The 24647-nt window shown below is 44.8% G+C and overlaps 1 protein-coding gene across 2 annotated transcripts in view; it reads right to left on the bottom strand.

The window, feature by feature from the left end:
• The window catches only part of LOC147026848 (sulfotransferase 1B1-like), a 66695-nt gene extending 42651 nt beyond the window's left edge, over nucleotides 1–24044 (bottom strand). The window contains exons 1-2 of one of the 2 annotated variants that reach the window (XM_085882697.1): nucleotides 23912–24044; nucleotides 10920–11080 (exon numbers count right to left, since the gene is read on the bottom strand). Coding sequence is in view for 1 of the 2 variants with exons in the window: in XM_085882695.1 (XP_085738821.1) it covers nucleotides 10920–11080; nucleotides 23912–23946 (196 nt within the window). In the remaining variant the exon portion in view is untranslated. The remainder of the gene's footprint in view (nucleotides 1–10919; nucleotides 11081–23911) is intronic. The other variant, XM_085882695.1, reaches the window with a different exon arrangement.
• Nucleotides 24045–24647: the final 603 nt, after the last annotated feature.

The following is a 24647-nucleotide window of genomic DNA, read 5'->3' as shown; positions in this document are numbered from 1 at the left end:
CATAAACTCGAGTTTCTTCCCTATTAGTTTCTCTCATGGTGATATCCAAAATAGTTGGTGTTCTGAAAAGATCATATGATGCCTCCATTTCCTGGACGGTACCTGCTCTTGTAACACCAGGTGGGTTGCGAATAATAGTCCAAGAGCATTAGGGTTTAACCTGGACATTTTTGGTAACAAGCTGATTTTTTCAGGAAAGGTCCAGGAATGTGTGTGAAATAACATACTAAAAGTCCTCATGAATCCTCCTTGAGCGTTTTCCGCAATCCAAGATGGCGTCCAAAATTCCATCTCAGTGCTGTTATTCAGGACGCATGTGATTCTATTGAAGAGTAGCATTGAGTTGACTTCTGTGCTTTGTCCCCTGATTTTCACTGTCTTACTCTTGGCACCAATGGTCTTCACCTTGTCCTTTCGATGTAGCTTGATATCTGTGAACTTCTTACCATTCATTTCGGATGCCGCTGCAAGGCCAATCTCTACAGCTTTATCACAATCGACAGACGGGTCAGCGACGATACCAGTTGACAGGGAGACCAGGCGATCAGTTTCATACCCAGCAAATGGCGGATGTGCCTGCAGCCATCCAACAAAGATGCATCTGTCTTTATTGTCTCTTGACCTGGTACTTTGTCGTATGTCTTTATGTTGCTCTGATGTACCAGTGTGTACTCCGGTGAACTGTTCCAGTGCATCACAGATAGGAATACAGCGAGGAAGAGCATGAACCCACTTTGCCAACGTACTGTCTGTGATTCCACGTCCATGTGTCAGTCCTCCAGATGTTTTCAGCTGCCGCATCAGAAACTGTTCAATGGTTTGATCAGAGAAGTTTCCACCCCAGAATGAGTCAGCACGGCGGATAGTGAAGTACCCTTTTTTTGCAAACAGTGTGTATTCATTTCCTGGCATGGTCTGCTCTAGGGCTTCCATCTGTTGCAAATACAACCTGGCAGATTTGGCATAAGGAAGATGTCCTGCAGCATGGAAATGCGGTATCATGTCCCTCACGCAGCTGAGATGGAGATTCCAGTCACCTGTCCTTTCAGCTCGAATGAAACGTTGCAGAAGAGTCACTTGTCTGATATACTGCACCCAAAGCTTCCCTGTTCTACTTTGTCCTGCTGCCTGGTCAAGGAGTTGTGAAATTATCAGACTTAGCTGTTTCACACACGCCTCCTCAGCTACATCAGTTGCCTTCTTGTCCTGGTTGAGAAGTGCAACGTAAAGATTCGCTAAGTGGTCTTTATCTATGCGGTCTAAGATGCCAGGTGTATCCAGTAACACTCCAATGAGGGCAGCTGCAGTAAGAATGTGAGCACGAAGAGAACGGGAAAATGCATGACCGGACTGCATATGAATGACAGACCCTTTGGCGTACACTGTCTCCCATAGCTCTACAAGTCCACTTCCGTCCATGATGTGGCCTATGCTACCAAGATATGACATGAGGAGGTGAAATCCACCAACACGAATGATTACTTTGTCTAGGTCTTGTGAGGAAGCTACGATCTCTGCTGCCTTGATGTACAAGGGCTGGTCAAATGTTACTGCACATATTTTCAAGTCATGCTTTTCACATTGTGACTGTGCAAAGCATAGTGCCGTGTAGATGGTACTTGGATTGGACGGGTCCAAATTAATGAAGGGGAGAGCTTCTACTCTTGTCCTCTCGTACTGGTCAGTCTGCATGGCAACTTTCATGAGACCACTCCAAGAAGGGCACAAGTCTAGTTCCAGAACGTAGCCAGCCACCCAGAGGGAGTCTATGGCAATTGCGGTTCTGAGAGATAGGAGCTCCTGGTCAGGTATCTTGAGGGGATCTATTGTGGTGAATGGAAGGTCGTGACGTGTGACCACGTGATACCCGGCTCGAGCACAGAAGAGATAAAGCTGAGGTTCGGCTCGGCCGCGGGGTTTTGTCCCTGGGGCATTGCCGTTGTATGTCGCCGGCTCACTTGGTGCTCATTGAATGGTGAGAACACTGATTGATATATAATACTGATTTATTTTGCGGTGATTAGTTGCGCGTGTATACCTTACTGCTTGTACTCCATACTGCGTTTGTATTTCCTGGTGTGCCCGTAGAAGCGGCTTCAATCAAATGGAATAAAGCCTAAACTCTGAAGGTTCTTCTCTCGTCTTCATTTCAATTTATTCCATTTGGTTTTCTCGGCTCTCTCAACCAACGATGGACAAGATCTACAAACCAGAGAGGTTCGACGCAGACCCAAACGTGACTGACGCAGAAATGAAATGGTCGCATTGGTTCTGTTCCTTCTCACACTATCTGACCATCATCGAAGAGGGAGCTGACAAATTTGCCGCTCTCGTGAATCATGTCTCGCCCAGCGTGTACAGGCTCTTCTCGGAGTGCGACACTTACGAAGCAGCGATCGACGTGCTGCAGGCGCTCTACGTGAAGCGCAAGAACGAGGTATACATACGACATCTTCTCAACACACGCAGGCAAGCTGCCGGGGAGACAATCGATCAGTTCCTGCAAGCTCTGAATCAGCTGGGAAAAGACTGCAGCTTCCGGGCCGTAAGCGCCGAGGAACACCGAAAGGAAGCGACACGGGAGGCATTCATCAAAGGACTCAGATCAGCCCACATACGGCAACGCTTACTAGAGAAAGCGCAACCCACTCTTGACAAGGTAGTCGATCAGGCTCGAGTGATGCTCGGCACAGCACAGCAGCAATCTGAGTCATTTGGGACACCGATGCTGCTAATGAACGCTGCTACGATGGGAACTCGAGGAACCCCACTGGCACAGACACAGCCAGACATAGGGGATGGAGAAACACCCGAGGAGCCGGATACACAGGCCACGTCAAACTCCTCAGCTGCTACTCCAACAGCTACTCCGGTTGGTAAATGCTTCTTTTGTGGGTACAAAAGGCACCCCCGTCAAAGATGCCCCGCCAGAGATGCCACATGCATGAATTGCGACAAGAAAGGGCATTATGCCAGGGTATGTAAATCTACTCGAAGGAGAAATAAACCCACTTCTGCGGCTCTCTACTCGCAAAATAAATTAACTGCAGCCTCCCCGGGGAATCTATCCAAGGCTATCATCAACGTACGAATTAACGGGCATATGGCTGAGGCACTGATTGATACCGGTAGCTCTGAAAGTTTCGTCAACAGCTCGCTAGTGAAGGGCAGGAAATGGATAATCCACCCGACAGACAATACGGTATGCATGGCCGCCACCTCACTACAGTCCCGCGTACGAGGGTACTGCAAAGTCGAATTGGACGCAAAAGGGTACACGCATCGGGATGTAAAGGTACTGGTGCTTCGTGATTTGTGCGCAGACGTAATTCTGGGTCATAATGTCCTCAAGCAGCACACGAGCGTCGAAATACCCTTTGGAGGAAGCAAACCTCGTCTAATTTTAAATGCTTTGACCACCGCCGAGGTAACGTCCCCCCAGCTGTTCGCTAACTTGTCGCCGGTCTGCAAACCGATAGCGATCAAATCGCGGCGATATACCACTGCTGACATGAATTTCATCACTTCAGAAACCAAGCGATTACTGGAAGAAGGAATTATAGAACCGAGCGATTCGCCATGGCGCGCACAGGTGTTAGTAACCAGCAGTCAGAACCATAAGAAACGAATGGTTGTCGATTATTCCCAAATGGTCAATCGCTTTACCCAACTCGATGCCTACCCCCTGCCGCGCATAGACGAGATGGTCGAACGCGTGGCCAATTATAAGGTATTCAGCACCATCGACTTGCAAAGCGCCTATCACCAAATTCCCATCCGAGAGGAAGACAAACCTTACACTGCATTCCAGGCAGGTAGGCGCCTCTACCAATTCAGGAGAATACCTTTCGGTGTCACGAATGGGGTAGCTTGCTTCCAACGGGTTATGGACGACATTATCTCAGATGAAAACCTCAAAGACACTTTCGTTTACGTGGACAATGTCACAGTGTGCGGTAGGGATCAGGGGGAACATGATATGAATCTGGACAGATTCTTGAGCATTGCTAGAAAATATAATCTGACTCTCAACTACGAGAAATGCGTATTCTCGGCAAGGTCAATTGACCTTCTCGGCTACACGATAGCCGACGGCACAATTAAGCCTGATCCTGAACGATTGCGCCCACTTCGTGAGCTACCCCCACAACAGGACCTGCAGACAATGCGCCGGGTGATCGGCATGTTTGCTTACTATGCGAGATGGATTTCGCAATACTCCGAGAAAATACATCCCCTAGTGCATTGCAAAAACTTTCCACCAGATGCCGCTGTTGTAACAGCTTTCCACAACCTCAAAGACGATATCAGTAATTCCGTGGTTTTATCGATCGATAGCTCGGTGCCCTTTGTGGTGGAGACCGACGCTTCAGATCACGCGATAGCTGCTACGCTTAATCAGTCTGGGAGACCCGTCGCGTTCTTCTCGAGAACTCTCTCTGGAAGCGAGCAGAGACACTCAGCGATAGAGAAGGAAGCGTACGCCATCGTCGAAGCGCTGCGTAAGTGGAGACATTATTTACTGGGAAACCACTTCACGCTCGTTACGGACCAACGATCCGTGGCATTCATGTTTGATGGGAAAAATAACGGGAAAATTAAGAATGAAAAAATTATGAGATGGCGGATAGACCTAGCCTGCTACAGGTACGACATTGTTTACCGGCCCGGGAGGGAAAACCCTGCTGCAGACACCTTCTCGCGGGTCTACTGCTCGGCCGCTATCGGTCGGGCTTTGCAAGACCTCCATGTGTCTCTGTGCCACCCCGGGGTAACCAGAATGGCACATTTCGTACGCAGACAGAACCTGCCCTATTCTATTGAAGATATTAAACAAATGAATGCTTCATGCCCTGTTTGTGCTGAACTAAAACCCAGATTCTATGGTTCGGCTTCTGGCAGACTGATCAAGGCCACTTCTCCCTTCGAGAGACTAAACATTGACTTCAAAGGGCCCCTGCCGACCGAGACAGACAACAGATACATATTCACTGTTGTTGATGAGTATTCAAGGTTCCCTTTCGCGTTTCCGTGCTCGGATATGACCTCGGGCACTGTCGTGAAATGTCTGTCTGACCTCTTCGCTATGTTTGGGAAACCTTCCTACATACATTCAGACAGAGGGCCGTGTTTCATGTCGGCCGGGCTAAAACAGTTCCTATTAGAGCACGGCATCGCAACTAGTCGAACGACGGGTTACAACCCACAAGGTAATGGTCAGGTAGAACGATATAATGGAGTTATTTGGAAAGCCGTAACTCTGGCGTTGAAATCAAGAGGACTGGGGCCCGAGCGGTGGGAGGTTACCCTTCTCGACGCTCTGAATTCCATACGCTCTCTGCTCTGCACGTCCACCAATGCGACTCCTCACGAACGAATGTTTACTCACCAACGACGTTATGTTGACGGCCAATCGGTGCCCGACTGGCTAACCCATCCCGGAACAGTGTTCATGAAATGCCCGGTACGACAAAGCAAGTATGAACCCATGGTGGAAGAGGTCGAACTCATCGATACTAATCCAGAATACGCTCATGTCAGGCTCCCGGATGGCAGGGAGACCACTGTGTCGGTTCGTCATTTGGCTCCCTCAGGTACTCCCCCCGCCGGTACACCACCATCTGGCACACCTCCCTCTGACATTCCCTCCCCAGGTGTTTCCCCCCCCCAGGGACTCCACCCGAGAAGGGTGATGGCGGAGCTACCGCGTTCCACCCGGGGGCGATCGGGGAGTCATCTCCGGCTCGAGTCGAGGCTCACCAAAAGGATCGGAAGCCTCCCTCAAGTGAAACCGCCATCTACTCCCGGAGAGGCCGGCGAATAATACCCCCTCGCCGGCTCAATCTGTAAAGGGGATTATCGGCATCCTCGATGCTCATGCCCCTATATGCTCATTACATAATATATCGATGCTCATTACCATGCTCCTACAACTCCAAATAATCCTCACTGCTTGGCATGTATGCTTCTGTAGATTAGATAGTTCGCATTGCTTGAAATGTATACTCCTGTAGCGCTGAAGTAATCCTGGTGCGTTAGCTGGGCCTCTAGTTACATTTTAAAGACGGAGAGAATGTGGTGAATGGAAGGTCGTGACGTGTGACCACGTGATGCCCGGCTCGAGCACAGAAGAGATAAAGCTGAGGTTCGGCTCGGCCGCGGGGTTTTGTCCCTGGGGCATTGCCGTTGTATGTCGCCGGCTCACTTGGTGCTCATTGAATGGTGAGAACACTGATTGATATATAATACTGATTTATTTTGCGGTGATTAGTTGCGCGTGTGTACCTTACTGCTTGTACTCCATACTGCGTTTGTATTTCCTGGTGTGCCCGTAGAAGCGGCTTCAATCAAATGGAATAAAGCCTAAACTCTGAAGGTTCTTCTCTCGTCTTCATTTCATCTATTACAACAGACCGCAAGCCAGGAACAGCAGGTTTGCTGTATGTCTTGATTGGAATATGCCCAAATGCTCCAACCTTCTCAGCCGACTGCAATTTCACTGTGCGTTTGATGGGTGGGGTACTTGCGTACTTATTGGTACTTGCGTGCTTCAGCATCTCTTAAGATGTATTTAATGAGTTCCTCATACTTCAAAACATATATGTAGACATTTAAAGTGTGTTTTGGGGAAACCTGCTTGCAAAGTTATGAGAAAAACAGAAGAGGCGGCCATTTTGGACGCCATCTTGGATTGCGGAAAACGCTCAAGGAGGATTCATGAGGACTTTTAGTATGTTATTTCACACACATTCCTGGACCTATCCTGAAAAAATCAGCTTGTTACCAAAAATGTCCAGGTTAGGGCCTATTTTGACCTAATGCTCTTGGACTATAATGTCTTGCAATTCTCGTCTATGTGGTGCAGGTGGATTGACATCCCATACCTGAAAATACCATAATTATCACATTCAATATGACACAAGATTTCGACGTACAAAATGTCAATCAAACTTTCGCAAACCAATTAACACAATTAGGCTCAGATGCCAATTAGCTAGACAAAATGGTACACTAACCTTGCCATTTTTTCCTGTCAAATGGTTATCAGTAGGGGCAGCTGGTTGAACAATACGACCCTCAGCACGACCAGGAGCACGACCTCTGCCCACAGCTCAACCCCTGGCACGACTGCGACCACGTGGCTTTTCTGCTATGGCCTGGCCTTGCTGAGCATTCTCATTATCAGACTGATTGTAAGAATGTCCAGAATCAGCAGATATTTCATCTGGCTGTTCATCAACGTCAGAAACCTGATCTTCATCTGATGCATCACGGACTGCAGCGTGATCTGGGATGAAGGAATCATCATCGCTTGGATCAGATAAAGACTCACTGTCACATTCATCTTCTAATATTTGTCTAAGAACATCAGCAACAGAATACCGTGCTCTCCGTTGGTTGGCCATGGTTTGAAGGAAAATGCTAATAAACTAGCGTTATGAACTGCAGTTTTGATTTCTGGAATATCCCATTTCCAGGAAAGAGCAATTCTCGGAACCGTTCCAATCCCCTTTTTGTCACAGAATGATACAGATTATAACTATGAAAACAATTGGGAAACACCTTTATTGTTATTTGAGAAATCATAACAATTCCAGAAAAGAAAACGGGATAAAGTGTTCATAGTTATGAATGTAAATGTTTTTTGGGAGTTCTCCCAGCATGGGTCATATAGATCCCACTATTTTCTCCTGCAAATATCTCCCATATGTATTATCCTATATTCGCTAAATTTTACAGCGATAACATACATATATGGGGTGAGGATAAACAGAGACCATGGGCTGATATCGGGCTATTTTTTTTTTTTTTACACACAAAAAACCTGCATGTTGGGTCAAATTGACCCCAGGTACGCTTGAGGGTTAAGGTTACAAAACGATATTATTCAGGGCTGTTTGTAACAGTAGAAGTTCCAAAGGCTACACAAGACTGATACAATACGAAAACATCATGAATTACAAATTGACTGAAGTAAATCTATATTGTTTAGGAAGGTCAAATTAAAGGGAATCAACATAATTAATTTGACCAAAAATAACATGAATCTTATTCTTTAGTCATTATAAGAACCATTACCGGAATTTTTAAAAACAGTAACAATCTTGCTGAAATTTGTCTCTTCTACGTCACAAACTTGCCATGTTTTCTAGCTTCATAAAAAGGTTGTGCCTTTGAATGCATTGAGAAGTAATCCTCGAACACGTGTTTCATACCTTTATAAAACCAAATGTCATTTTGGATTACTTCAGTCTCATGTTCAGTCTTTTGCTCTTAGGTATTGCGACAGTTATCATTAACATTCCTGCATTTACAAGCTCCTGTGCATATCAGATCAGACTTCCTGCATTTGCAGCACAAGTTCCCGCACCCTGTGTTGCAGCCGCAAGAAACAACTTCTCTGCAGGCATCGGGAACTGGTGACAAAGACATAAGTACTGGAACAAGAAAGTCATCCTCATACCTCCAGTCCATTGATTCTGGGGATGGTAGATCAGGATAGTTCAGATGTGCCTGCCTCCACACTGCTGCCTGGTAGTGAGATCACTTAACATAGAAGGATAAAGCGTCACTTGTTGGTGGAAGGGACTCAGGTGCATGAGACTTGATGAACAGTATTGGTCGAGCCTCATCAACAGTGTTTACATTTTGGTCTTTGTACACCCTTCAAACAAACTGTTCAGCATCCTTGGCAATTTCATCTGCGAGTTCACCTTTTCCTAGGTTTTGCAGCAGCTCATGGTGCTCTTGGAAGACCATCCAGGCTGTTTTCTTACTGTGGCCTGAAATGTACGAGGTAGTATCACTTCCCGTAAGTGCGTGGAATGCTAGAATGGTACCCAAAACAGGTTTAAACTAGGTTTTATCTGGGACCTCCAATGTTTGATCTAGCACAAATTTTTGGACCCTTTATGGGCTTCTGGCGACCATTATGCAGTGGACAAAGTTTCTTGCATGGGCCATTCTACACTCTGGGGGATGTACTTGTTCATTTAAACCTGGTTTTAACTGGTACCTCCAATGTTTGATCTAGCCCATTTTAAGGGCCACTTTGAGGGTCCCCAGGGGCCACACGCAGCAGGTGGTGCCCGGCAGAAATCCATATCTGCATACGTCAGGTTACTCCCAAAAACCCCTGTACTCAGATATTGGTACCACGTTCATATGATCAAAACCCTCTGGGCTGCCGGTCTATAAGGCCTTCCGTACTTTTTTTAATTTGTCGTAACCATTACAACTGATATTAAAAATGTCATCACATTTGTTTTATAAGGCCTTCTGTACTTTTAAAATTTGACATAACCAGTCTATCTTGTATCCGAGAGCTACTATTTTTTTAATTTTTATACACTCTGATATAATTATTTGGGTATTAGATTTTGTCGTTAATTATGAACACAACACAACAAATCTCAACTTAGTGTGGTGTTTGGTGCAACTGTTATTTTATTACGTGATACAAGGGAAGGACTCAAATTCATGAAATATTATGTGAATAATTGCATTCACAGATGCCTTGTTGCATACAAAATATCAAACTGGTGCTCAAAATATTAAAAACTTACCACAATAGTATATAATTGACAAGGTTGTTGAGATAACAATGGAGTAACTTTTGTCCAATTACATGTGCTGATGTGTGCAGTAGAGACAGCCTGTAGCCACAATATGATAACTTAGCGCCCTCTGGAGAAGCTATATATTTTTTCAGAGATCAAGATGGGTCACACTTACAAACAACATTAAATGCATATTAATCCTTTTTTTTTATCAAAACCTGACCAACTTTTAATTAAAGTAGAAGTTGACTTTCCTCTTTTTTTTCATGACAGGATCATAAATGTGTATCTAATTTTGATTGTATATTTCACACAAATCATGACCTTTTTTACATTTCATTGACCAAAGATCATACAAAACTAATTAATTGACAGTATGAATGCAATGTACATGTCATTAGCTTTAATTTGATACCACACATGATCGTTTTGATGCCATTTTTAAGGAGAATTATATTTCGCATTCGGCAAAAAAGGGGCGTGGCTTATTACGTCATTTTGAGGGTCAAGCGGTCAAGATACAGCTTGGCAGACAGCAAATTTGAATTCAGCACACCCAAATTAGGTTAAATTAACTGGTTGCCAGCTTTTACTCATAAATGCCTCTTGCATGTTATTTTAGCTACATATCTCATTTTTTTGACGAGACTATTCAGAGAAAAAGATTTTTGAAGGTTCATAAAAAAATAAAAAATAATATGGTTGCCGAAATCATGTGACCGATGATGTCAACAATTTTTTTTTCTGTGGACCATTTTATCCCTAGATGACCCTCAAAAATTTTCATACTGATCAGATTTAGCATTCTTCATGTGCAATTATGACATCATAACAAAGGCACCTGTGATGTCATAAAAATCACACATTCCCCATGAGGAGTACTTGCCATGTTCCAAGTTTCAATTTTTTCCTTGGTGCGGTTTCAGAGATACAGAGGTGAAAAGTTTTTTTCCGTTTTTCCAACATGGTTGCCACACCACATGACCAATGATGTCATAATTATTAAAACAGTCTACATGAGTAGTCATACCAATGGTGAAAATTTCGTCTCAATCCAACAAGCGGTTGCGGAGAAAAACAAGTTCTGTGCGGACAAACAAACAAAGACAGACAAACAAACGGACCCAAATGCAATACTCTCTCCTCCGGCGAGGGTAATAACGAACTTCTTACATTTTATTGAGTTTGCCTGAAAAACAAATACCATATTTTCGTTTTGCATCCTGGAAAGATTCAGCATTCAAACAGTTCATCATGCTATCATGTCTTTGATCTATGAACAAAGGATATTAAATACATGCTTTATTCTTATAAATTAAAACGTTCAAGTGTTAGGAGAATGAGTAATTGGAAGCTCACCTGATTTGGGATAGGTGACCACAAGAACGTCATCCGGTCGAGCTTGAAAGTTGCTTTTCTTCTCCCAATTGGATGCAAAATATTCATTCATGGGAACGCCATCAAGATCAACCAACTTGGCTCGAGGAGGCACGAAGGGAGGAGTGGATTGATCTGTTGCACTGAACACGTAATGGGTGTAAGAGAATTGAATTTAAAGAAGAAACAAATGATGAGAAATTAGGTTTGTGTTGAAATGAGGATAACCAAGGATTCTCTGCAGGATTAAACTTGCCAAACAAGGAAGCCACCCAATCATTTTGTGTTCTATCTTGATTCAGTGGGATTAATGGATTGTTTGAAGAGTTATGGGGTGTAGGATAGATGTGCCCGGTCCGAATTTACATCTCAAAATCTGCTTGTGTAGGGAACTGCTGGTACTATCTCAAATTATCTTTCCACTGTAATCGGTGTACACATTTCATCACATGAAAAACAACCCACCATTTATCTATATAACTATTAGTATACATCACAAGTCCAAAGGGACATTGCCACCTGTGAAAACAGGTCATGATGTTCAGAGAAAACCATTTGGCTAACGATCCACATGCAGTCCTCTCCAGCAAGAATAGATGTTTTGAGCATCCTCCAGTGTCAAAAGGACCTCTGGTGTTTATCCATTCAGACCAACTTGATAAACGATCAATGGATTAATGTAGTAGATTAACGCTTACAATTATATCTATTTAACAAGGAAATCCGTCACAGGAGAAGGCCATTCGGCCCATCATGCCTGCGCTGTACCAACACCAGGGGTGTGTTCCATTAGCAAGCAGCTTGCTATCACTTACTTGATTCAAAAAGCTCAAATAAGCACTCAAATGGAAAGGAGTGCTCGGCACCATAGTAACAACATGTATGGTGGTCTCCATATAAACAATGCATTCCCACGTGGTACTCGAACAAATGCTGTCCGGCCATCATTTTTAGTTTACAAGTAGCCCTTTGGTCCATTGGACCAAATTTTCATTGGTCTTCATGGCTTTGCAGCATACATGCCTGCCATACTGCTAAAGCATTAGCTTGCCTTTCACCAAGCCCAGTGTGCTTCTTGCTGTTGTTCTTTTGGTTCTAATGGTCTTTTCAGAGCCATGAGGCTCTATATACGCCAAACACCTAAACACTTCGGCTGGAGCTGCCAAGTATGGGGGACTTTATATTCTTAGACCCGTTTCTTATATAAATTTCAAGAACAATTTGCAGAGTTGAGGATGCTTCCGGCTCATTCGGCACAATGTGTCTGGTACAACCGACCAGCTGATCCCCATCTCTCAGGCAGAGTGGAATAGGTTTGATCTGGGTCCCCCGTACCAAGGGCATTGTGTTAAGACGTGAGTCAAATCTTCGGGAACCTTACACCGCTCGCAAAGCCACGTTGGGTGATACTCTATTGTATGTAAATAGGAGTTTAGAGCACAATGTCTGAGTCTGAGCCTGTAGAGGATTACCTGGTCTCTTCAGGAGAGTCGGGGGAAAGGAGACGGAGGATTCAATCAAAGGGTGCACCTTATTACACCATCTCCCCTTGGTGGAGGTCTCCCACTGAAATTCCATAGTTTTTTGATATGGGGTTCCAGGATAGACCCCTGTCAAAACTAACTCAGAAACTCCAAGGAGGCTTCAAGGGGTGTACTATTGGCTTATCAATATGTCTTTGGCCTTCCTTTTACGGGTGAAAATTTGAACTTGGACTTTGATTCAGAAATAGTAAGTCCCCATTTTAGGGCCCACTGCTCGATTCTACAAACATCAGCCTGAAGTTTTTTTGGCTAAAAATATGGGTTTCAGCTCTGGGTCCACATAGCAATGTCAACTGCAAACAGAGATATTCTTCTACGGAGCGCTGAAGGAGAGGCTGTATCATTGATCATGATGTTGAATGGAGTGGGGCTTAAACAGCTGACCTGAGGAATACCATTGTCCATGAGGAATACAGTGGACAGGAATTGACCTACTCTCACTTGGAAGGATCTGTTGGACAGAAAGTCCCAGATCCACCAGAAGATTCTATCCCCGATTACTAATCAGTATACCTTGTAAAGAAGGCCTTATTTTTCAGACTGAGTCATAGGCCTTGTGGATATTAAGGAATACTCCAAACAATGACTCATGATATTTTTTTCTTTAAGCTTTCCTGATGTCATTGGCCAGTGAGGTGATGTGGTTAATGTTAGACTGTCCCTTTCTGAACTCACTCTGGTACTTGTACAATAGGTTGTTCTTTTCCAGGAAGAAGATAAGACATTTATTGACCATCTTCTCCATAATTTTGCTGACAACAGAGATGAATGCAATTGGTTGGTAGGAGGATGGGTTTGAGGGATCTTTTCCTACTTTGTGGATGGGTAGGACAGTGGAGTGATTCCAGTCACAAGTAAGCTTTCCTGAATATCAAACCTTGTTTATGAGTTCAAGAAACACTCCCACTATCCTATCATCCACATGCATGAACAAAGAGGAGGTTAGGTGATCAGGACCAAGCGCACTATTCTTGGACTTCAGAATGGCTTGCTTGTGTTCCCAAAGTGAAGGCCAGGTTGACCATAGAGCTCACAGCACAGGTATCATTGAGAATATCTTTATGTTGGTTGTCAAAATGATGCCTATTCACTTTGAACTCCAGCCAGTGTTCGTGTCTCCAATGATGTGAGAGAAGTGTATTCCCAGGGCGGTAGCCTCATCTCTGTTCAGACAGGTTTGGTTGGTGCAGACAAGTACGGGGATGATTCTCCCTCAATCTTGGCCTTCTGTTCATACATTTTAACCATCTCCAGATGGTTTGAAGAGAAACGTCCTGATTGATGGATGAAAAGAAGTAGTGCCAAGAAGTAGTCTTGGCTCGTTTGATGGCTTGAAGGGCTTGCGCTCTTCTCCTTTTAAACTCAATGTCATCTTGAATCAACAGGGATTTTCTTAACTCTTTTCAGGGCAGCCCTCCTCACATTTGTGTCAGGTCAGGTCAGGTCAGGTTAGATCTGTGACTTGCTACAGGTAACATGTAAACCTGTAATAACCTGTTCCATGGTAGGATTGTCAGCAACTAAACCGTCTCCCCCACCAAGTTTCTTGGTGAGAAGGGCGAATGACATGGACACCAAGCAGGATGAAGAACAAAACCTATCAAAGAGTGGAGGAGCTCCTTGTGAGCCAACGGCCAGCCATATATAGTGCCAACAGTGTCTGCGGACATCCTCCTGCAGTTGGGTTACTTTTTATAAGGAGGTTTTTAGCAGGATTTGCACTCCGGCCACCGAAAAACCCTTCATTCTGCAAAACATTCCAAAAGCATTAAAAAACAAAATATGAAAACCCACTCCATGGGAGTACCTCCTGTGCAGCGGCCCTTCTCATGGAGCTGCCCCTTCGCAGGGCAGCTCACCAGATGACGGAATTGGGGCAAAGCCTTCGGGACCCCCAATCTTTGATGATAGGAAGAATAACCATGGGGTAACCTTCCCAGGTCAAATTGCGGGAGTGAGTGTCAGGGTGGTGCTGAGGTGTCATCCACCAGACGGCGGTCTCCTTGGGTTAACCTGAGGCGGTTCCATTGGGTGGGTGCCTGGAATGTCTTATCCCTAAGAGAGGATGATCACCTTTCTCTGTTATCATCTGAGCTCAAGTGTTTGGATATCGGTATTGCAGCACTCTGAGGTTCGCAGACCCGATTGCGTTGAGATCAGGGTGGGTGGTTGCACCGACTATTGGTCTGGTAGCTCTGATGGTTACAATGCCCAAGGAGTTGCTGTTGCTGTGTCCAATAAGCTGACTCCAATAAGGTAACACCAGTCAACAAGCATATGATGAGACTAAGGATTCGTCACTCCTTATGTGTCATTTCCCTGGTCTCTGTATATGCTCCGACTGAGGTGAGTGACCTCAACGAGAAGGACGTGATTTATGCCACACTCGAGTCTATGGTTCATCAGCGCCCCAGGTGAGATACTCTTCTGGTCTTGGGGATTTCAATGCATTGACTGGAACCGATAGGGATGGTTATGAGACATGTGTTGGTCCCCATGGGTCTGGAACTGTGAACCAGAATAGCATGAAGTTCCTTGACTTTGCAAGAAGTCATGAACTTAGGGTGGCTGGTTCATGGTTTCACACCTACAGGCTTATCGCTGGACTTGGTATCCCAACGCTATCAGTGTGGCAAAGGAGATTGACCATGTGCTCGTTGATGGTCACTGGAGGATGATCCAGAACTGCGGGGACTACCGGAGTGCTGAGTTCCTCAATACTGAGCACAGGCTTGTGGAAGCAACTCTGAAGTTGCAGCTTAAATCTAGGAGAATAGTACCATCCCAGCCTAGGGACGTGTCATGTGCAAATTTGGAAAGCTAACTCTTTACCCCATTATCCGAATCGTTTATGTAAATAATGAAGAGTAATGGTCTGAGTACTGATGCCTGAGGTACCCGGCTACTTACAGATTCGATTTCTTCCAAAATCTTCTTCTCTCCACCCACCTGTCAGATTGCTAACAAATTTGGGTTGAAACATTATGGTCGGGTAGGGATGTTAATTATATTGTGGAAATCATGCAGATCACATGACCGGGAGTGTGTCAAAATGGCCAATTTAGTCAACTTTTGGGAAAATAGCATTAATTCCTATAAAAAAAATCTTCTTCTCCAGACCCACCCATTAGAATGCTACCAAATTTGGGTTACATTAAGACAGGGTCATTATGTTAAATTGCAGAGGTCATGCCATTCACATGACTGGAAGTGTGTCAAAATTGTGAGCGAAGTAAATATTTTCGAATATCGCATAAACTCCTTCAAAAATTTCAGACCAGGTCGTTCTACCCTGGATATGTGCTTCTGCTTTCCCAACAATGGACGGAGGTACTCAATGCCAGACGTGAAATCAGAGCCATCTCCCTGGACATATCACGTGCTTTTGACATGGTCTGGCACCCTGCCCTGCTCACCAAACTCTTTTCCTATGGTATTCAAGGCCATCTCCACTCATGCTCGCAGACGTCCTCTCCTGTCGCAGCCAACGTGTGGCCCTAAATGGAGTTCTCTCATCCCCTCTTCCTGTCCAGGCTGGAGTTCCTCAAGGCAGCGTTTTGGGCCCTGTTATTTCTCTGGTTTTCATCAATGATCTATTCGACTCTCTGGAAAATCCTGTTTATGTCTTTGCTGATGATTTCACCCTCTGTCATCCCTCAGACCAACAAGCCGCAGCTTCTTCGCTCTCTGCAGATCTGGGTAAAATCATAAACTGGTCCAACACGTGGAACATGTCTCAATCCTGACAAATTTCAAACTCACACTATGTCTCTCCAAAAGGACCGTTTAGAAACCCCCTCCCCCCCCCATCTACTTTCTCAACAATCCTCTGGAAGAAATCCTTTCATTCAAGCTTCTAGGTCTCACTATCTGCTATGATCTTTCCTGTGAAAGCCACATTTCCAACCTGGCCTCCAAAGTCAGTCAACAACTGGGATGGCAATTTCAAAAGCAGTGCCCTGGGGAAAAGCAAACAAACAAAAAACATGGAAATCCCCCCCCCCCCAACCTCAAATCACACCCTAGTTTAAAACATAGGAATTCTTCTTTGTTCATTGTAGTGAATTAGCCTAATCAACTCAGGAGATCATGATGATCATTTTGGTACATCACATTCCATATCAGAAAGCCCCAGTAGAACTCCACAAAAAAAACAGACGCGTGCGCACGCGCACACGCACACACACACACACACATTCGAAGAAAGAAGGAAGAAATAAAAAAAGGATTAAAAAAAAAATCAAAAGGAACCCATATCAAAAATATTAAATAATTCTGGCTGCCAGGCCATGTGTCCAATCAAGTACAAATTTAAAACATGTATTCCCAATTACAACTAGATCATAATTGTGAAGTTTCATGTCGATTGATTAAATGGTTCCATAGAAAGCATTATTTAATATTTTTCTTCAATCCAATATGGCTGCAAAACCGTGTGACCTATCAAATATTCCTCAACAAACTTGTACACCCAAGGCTTGGGGAACATTTGTGTGAAGTTTCCCTTTGATCTGTGCAGCTGTTCTAGAGAAGAATTCTTATAGGTTTTAGGGTAAATCCAATATGGCTACTAAACCACGTGACCTATTATGTCATATGTGTGAATCTTTTGTTCCTAATGGATAAGCTGTCATGAGTGAAGTTTTGCGTCGATCTGTTCAGCCACTTCAGAGATTATATTTGAAGGTTTAAGAAAAAAAAAGAAAAAAAAAGCTGCCGAATCACGTGACTGATGACGTCATTAAATTATTTTTCTGTGGACCATTTTATCCCAAGATGACCCTCAAAAATTTTCTGTATGTATGAGGTGTAGCGTTCTGCATATGCAATTGTAACGTCATAAAGAAGGCACCAATGACGTCATTTAAAAAAAATCACATTCCCTATAAGGAATAATTGCTATGTGCCAAGTTTCAACTTTTTCCTCAGTGCGGTTTCAGAGATTTGGGTTAAAAGTTTTTCCGTCTTTCCAACATGGCTGCCACACCACATGACCTATGATGTCAGTTATGATTAAAACATTCTCCATGAATATTCGCACTTATGATGAAAATTGTCTCAATCTGACAAGCGGTTGTGGATAAAAACACAAAAGTTGTGTGTGGACAAACAAAGAGACAAATGAGAGGCAGACAGACAGATAGACAGCCAGACAAATGAAAAATCATTCAGAGCAACACTTGGCGAAACGGAACAGCACTCGGTGTAGAACATACCTCCACCAGGCTGAACAGTTTTCAGTTCGTATGCCACCGATAGGTCGGATCTGAATCCCGACCTGAACCAAAATCGAATCGGCTTGTTCTCGTCACCCAACCAACTCTTCCACCTCGTCTTGTCACAACTCATCCACAATTTGAGATCTCATGCGATACGTAGTTTTTGGCCCTATCTCTCAATGGTGAAGAATCACTTGAAAAATTCTGGAATCCGGATCCAGATTCGAATCTTCATCAAAACTGAATCAATTCGTCCTTGTCACACTCCTAACCTGGACACAAACTTGCTGCGGAATCCATCCACAACCTTTTTGTGATATTGTGCGATATATCGTTTTTCGGCCCCATCTCTCAATGGTAAAGAATCACTTGAACAATTTTCGGATCATACCCGGATTCGGATCTTCACAAAAAAATCGAATCAATTCCTCATTGTCTTTCAGAGATACCACGCGATTCATAGTTTTAGGCCACATATCTCAATGGTGAAGAATCACTTTAAAAAAAACAAAATTCTCCTCTCCAGATCCGGATCAAAATTGAATCAATTCGTCCTTGTCACACTCCCAACATTTCCACCAAGTCTCATCCGAATGCATGCACAACTTTTTGAGACCATGCGACACGTAGTTTTTAACCGCATCTCTCAATGGTGAAGATCAAGTTTAAAAAAATATATATTCTCCTCTCAAGATCTGGATTCGAATCTTCACCAAAACGGAATCAATTCGTCGTTGTCACGTTTCCAAGTCACAAAAAATTATGAAATGTGCATTTCAACAATATTATCAGTATACTATACATACGTCTGTCTAACGAGGGTCGGGTATGCCTCTCTCTGATTCTCTGAACATTTTATGAGTTGTGGTGTTGTTTTGAATCCGACTGCTACGGTCAATTAATTATGCTAACAGGACGAAGCACCTCTTTTAAAATCGCTTGCAAAGCGCCTTACAAAGCGGTTGAACGGAACAACTCAATTTTGTAGTGGATAGACTTCCCGGCTCATCACTACTAGTTCCGCGATTTTCACTTTCAATGTGCACCTAACCCCACCCCACCCTACCCCACCCTACTCCACCCCACCCTAACAGCACCCAACCCCACCCCACCCTACCCCACCCTACTCCACCCCACCCTAACAGCACCCAACCCCACCCCACCCTACCCCACTGCACCCCACCCTCCCCTACTCCACCCCACCCTACCCTACCCCACCCTACTCCACCCCACCCTAACAGCACCCAACCCCACCCCACCCTACCCCACTCCACCCCACCCTCCCCTACTCCACCCCACCCTACCGTACCCTACCCCACTCCACCCTCCCCCTACCCAACCCTACTCCACCCCACCCTACCCAACCCTACTCCACCCCACCCTACCCAACACTACTCCACCCCACCCTACCCAACCCTACTCCACCCCACCCTACCCAACCCTACTCCACCCCACCCTCCCCTACTCCACCCCACCCTACCCCACTCCACCCTCCCCCTACCCAACCCTACTCCACCCCACCCTACCCAACCCTACTCCACCCCACCCTACCCCACCCTACCCAACCCTACTCCACCCCACCCTACCCTACCCCTACCCAACCCTACTCCACCCCACCCCACCCAACCCTACTCCACCCCACCCTACTCCACCCCACCATCCCCTACCCCTACCCAACCCTACTCCACCCCACTTTTAAGGAGCCGCCGATGCCCACGATCATATCATATGTATGTATGTATGTATGTATGTATGTATATATAATATTGATTGATTGATTGTTCCGGATGCCGGTGATAACTCGCCTTCCCTTCACGAGAGACCACATGTTAATGTTTAACGTTCACTAATCAATTCTCGCACAGGGAGGGATATCCAGCTTCACGCAAGGGCGGTACTACTTGTGTTGCAACATCCGGTTGCGATGGACTTTATAACCCGCAGATGTATTTCGATCGTAAACAACATAAGGCTGGGAGAAATCTCACCGACACGAGTTCAAATTCAGGTGTTACCTCTGAAATACGACCCCCGAGACGTGCCATGGTAAGAGTATCGAGTGATCCTCCACACAAGAACCTTCAGACCCAGCCTGGTACATGTACAAACAACGATCTGTTGTGTCCACAGGCCCGTAGCCAGGGCTCAGCATTAAGGGGGGCATATAAACTGGATGGGGGGGGGGCACAATTATTATATTTAATATTTTTGAGAAGCCGGTATACTATTGTATTCATGCAGCATTGACACATCTATACTGAGGTTGCCGTCACAAACTAACCAAATTGATCTCAGCAAGATTTAATATGTTCCGATGTTTCTGGCCTAAAATTATTCGAATGCAGGAGAGCCGCAACAAACTGGCACATTCACAATGCAGATATTCAATGATTAGACAATTGGCACCAATTCGGGTGTACTTATACAAGGTGTTGTCAAGAATTGGCATCAGAAAATTAATACACCAGAGATACATTGACTAAACGGGGGAGGTTGGCACCAGAATCAGTGCACTTTGAAATAAGATACAGTAGGCTATGACCTGCGATCATCACGTTGAACTACCAACAGCAAATACGACCAGCCTGAAGATAGCACAAAGTCCGCATTTAAAGCAGTCAATTACACAGAGGTAAGGTTATGCACAAAGCACTAGATATGGGATATGCAAAGCACCAAACACAACATTTAACTTCAACATCAGAAGTACAAAGCAGCTGACCACGGCGGGTGCTGACCACAACCACACTGCAACCACAATCACACACGCATCACCAGCAGTCAAACACACAATCTGAACTCCTCGTATAGTTTTTATACCACTGTACTCGCTGTCAGAAGAGCTGCAGGCGACGTGTCTCGGTGTGGAATCTTGTGAGGACCTTCTCCTTCCATTCATTCAGGCATTTACGTGTGAGGTCTCTCTCGAAGGCCAGCTGTACCAGTTGTGCCTTGCGTACATGGCGCATGGACCGTCGATGGTCAGTGAAGACATTCCTCAATGTTGAGAATGAGTTTTCACACATGGCAGTGGACGCACCAAATGTTAGTCCAAGTCTCATAGCAGTCACTACACTTGGCATGGCTTCCAGCGTTTTGTGGTATGTTGAGAGGAGTTTTTGTGTTGTCCATCTCTCGTTTGGCTGCTTTTCTGTCTGTGAGCGAATAAACTGCTTTGCAACCACACACTCTGTTTCACTGATGGTTGACTTTGTTAATGTCATGATTTGCTGGAGCAAGTGGGGATCCAAAAACGTGCCATTTTCAGGATTCAAGGCAGCGAGTGAACGGACGAGTTGTGTGTGTTGCACTCACTGAAGCGCTGAGCGATCTCGCCAAGCACAGTGTCAATTGTGCTGTAAAAAACCCTCTGCAGTTCCGTCTTGTCATTGTCGTTGTTTGTCCTGTAGTCTCCAAAACTACAAACTGTTCCAAGTTCTTATGCATTGTGCATCTCCGTTTTGGTGGTGCAGGTGTAGAAGTGTGAGCATCGTTGGCCTTGCTCCACAAATCAGTGAACTCATCCTCAGAGCGGAGTTTCTTCACGCACTCTGTAGCACTCGCCACCAGTTCCAACCCCGTTAGCAAGTCCATGTCCTCTGCCTGCAAGAGTCTGTTAGGGCCATCTAACAACATCAGCAGTTTTTGTACAAAGATAGCAATGAACATGAAGGCAGGCCCAGAGACTTCCCCCAAAAGCCCAATAGCCTCCATCCTCATCTCTGCACCGTAGGCGCGCTCTGCATCAATCTCCGACAGTAAGGATGTGATATCCTTAAAAGATCCTATGATCACAGACACGGTGGCTAAATGTTCCGTCCACCTTTGATCAAGAAGTCGTTTTAACCGCTCCCCTTTATACTGTGCAGCAACAGTGAGCTTTCTGAAGAATTTGTACAGGCAACAACAAACCTCGAGGAAATCAGTGACAGCTTTCTCTGCTGCCAGTTCGTGGATAACTACCAGATGGAGTTGGTGATTTTAGCAGTGCACATAGGGGATTTCTCTTTCCAATATCTCTTGTAACAACTTTTGCACCCCACCTTGCTTCCCAGCCATTACCGAAGCCCCGTCGTACACCTGAATTAATATTTTTGACGTGTCAAGTCCTGTTTTTGTCAGCTCTGCAATTATTAGGTCAATGTTTTTGCATCTCCAGCGTCGGCTGTAGCTATTGTGAGTAGACACTCTGTTGCTTCATTTGATGCGGATACAAAGCGAATGATGATTGATATGTTCTCACATTCAGTGGGGTCCCTCGTCCCATCCATCTTGATGGTAAACCACGATGTGCCGACTTCTTCCATGATGGCATCCGTCACAACATTACTCAATGTGCAGATCAGTTCATTCTGCATTTCCAGACTAGTATAGCTTGTGTTTCGTGGGATATGCTTTATTATTTCGGCCAGCTCGGTGTCTTTTTTGAGTGTGTAGTTTAAAAGCGAGAGGAAGAGCCCACTGTGCCCATCTGACATATCCTCAAAATTATCAAGGCTCCCTCTAAAAGGTATCTGATTTTCGGCGAGAAATCCCACAACATCTATAAGAGCAGACACATAGTACCGGTTTCTATTTAGCTGGTCAGCATTGAGGAGTGTGGAAATCTCACCACAATCGATGCGCCTCTCATTCTCCTTCCACCTCAAAACACAAGTTAAATGTTCCTTTGAAGTTGCGTGTTTGTGAAACCCCCTGCATTTCTCAACGGCATGTTTCCAATTCCGGTAGCCTCGCACTGTGAAAGTATAGTCCACTGGGCCATGTGCAGTGTTGAACTTCCTACATGGATAGCAGAATGCTGCATCTGTCTGCACACTGTATTCCAGCCATTCATTAGTCTGGTACCACGAGGACACAAACGAGCGACTCTTGTTCTGCAACAGATGGCCAGGGTACCGCTGTAGAACAACTTGATTCGGTCTCTCACTTCCAAGATCATCGGGACGCGGCTTGACAGTCACACCCGACCCCGAGGCCGCCGCCGAGCGTGGAAACTCGGCTGTCTGCGCTGGGGCTACAGCCGCAGGGCTGACGTTGCTGGCTTGGCCAGGTTGGCCAGCTTCTGTCGGTATTTCATCGACATGATCGTCTTTTCCTCCTCTTCCTCCAACTCCTCCCACAACATGTCTTTCATCATCTTCTTCATTTTCGTCGGTTGCATTTTTTCCTTTTCTGAGCCATTTTCGTATGTCCATCATCCACGTCTTTTTCTCCTGTTGCGAGCTCGTGCTCTGTGATTGGTCCATCGTGACCCGCGACATTTGACGGTTGACGGTTTTATTTATTAAATTATCCATCCATCAAAAACAGGTTTTATCTGCATCATTTCTAATGTAAGCACGATTGCAAACACACATATTTTTAATTTTTATTATAAAATTACTTTTGTAAGATGGAGGGTTGACGGGTTGTGAAGGTCACGTGGTGCACGTGCACTTCATCTTTAATTATGTAAATTTATGTCTTTTCCTTAATCATATTATGACTATATTACATTTATACCTAACTTACAACCAATCAGGTAACCTGCTCAATAGGGTCTCCATATCGAATACGCTGATTGGCTATTCCTTAAAACTAAATGATCCACTATATATATATATATATATATATATATATATATATATATATATATATATATATATATATATATATATATATATAAATAAAACCACCCACAACATCGACATTCAACACGAGGTCTTGGCTGCTGGCGTTGGTGCTTGCGTTATTATCTTTTATCTTGTGGTCTTGGACTGTATTGTCTTGCCAATTGCTTTTGGAGATGCACTGGGAAGCGCACACTTATCTCTTGACTGTTATTCAAAGAAGGATATTATTAAAGAACAGTTTGTCCAACAAGGCCTTATTATTCACCACGTTGAACATCTGGAATAAGGGTTTTAGTTCACACAGGTGAACTCTTAAACAGCAAGGAGTTCACAGTGGGCGCTCATCCTTAAACACTAAGCTGTTCACAGGGTGCAACAGGGCATAAATGGGTGGCGTACAAGTGGGGGGCACCAGATGCGCCATGGGGGGGGCATTGCACCCAAATGCCCCCCCCCCCAGCGACGGGCTTGCGTGTCCACAATACCGATTCGGACGTTCATGAAGTTCACAGAGTTTACGAAGATCACGTTTACAATTCCCGCGGTTACAAAGGGAATGATATCGATCATGAGATTACACGAAAAACTTCACTTACGTCTCCATGAACTCGAACTCGAACTCCGCTTTCATTGAACTTCGAGCCGTCCACCCTCTTTTGAAACGTTTGGTTCCTTCATTTCCGCTCCGCCCCGAGTGAAGAACACACGCTCTGTGGAACGACACCACAGGAGGACTCGTTCATTCTGCGCATGCGCAGTCTCCCCAGCTCGCCGGGCCGTCATTCAACACTTCAACACTTCAACACTTCAACAATTCACCACTTCAACAATTCAACAATTCAACACATCACCACATCAACACATCACCACATCACACATCACACATCACCACATCAACACATCAACACATCACCACATCAACACATCAACACATCACCACATCATCACCACATCACCACATCAACACATCACCACATCAACACATCACCAAAGCAACACATCACCAGAGCACCACATCATCTCACCACCACATCAACACATCAAAACGTCAACACATCACCACTTCACATCACCACATCAACACATCACCACATCAACATATCACCACACCATCACATCACAACACCACATCACCTCATCAACACAACAACACATCAACACATCAACACATCATCACAACACATCACAACACCACATCACCACATCACCACATCAACACATCACCACATCAACACATCACCACATCAACACATCACCGCATCAACACATCACCACATCACCACATCAACACATCACCACTTCAACACATCAACACATCACCACATCACTGCA

This window comes from Eptatretus burgeri, chromosome 5, assembly GCF_056783735.1.
Source record: "Eptatretus burgeri isolate ZD-2024b chromosome 5, Ebu_testis_v1, whole genome shotgun sequence".
NCBI lineage: Eukaryota > Metazoa > Chordata > Myxini > Myxiniformes > Myxinidae > Eptatretus > Eptatretus burgeri.
Note: the sequence above shows the minus strand (reverse complement) of the source record. Positions and strands in the feature narration are given on the sequence as shown.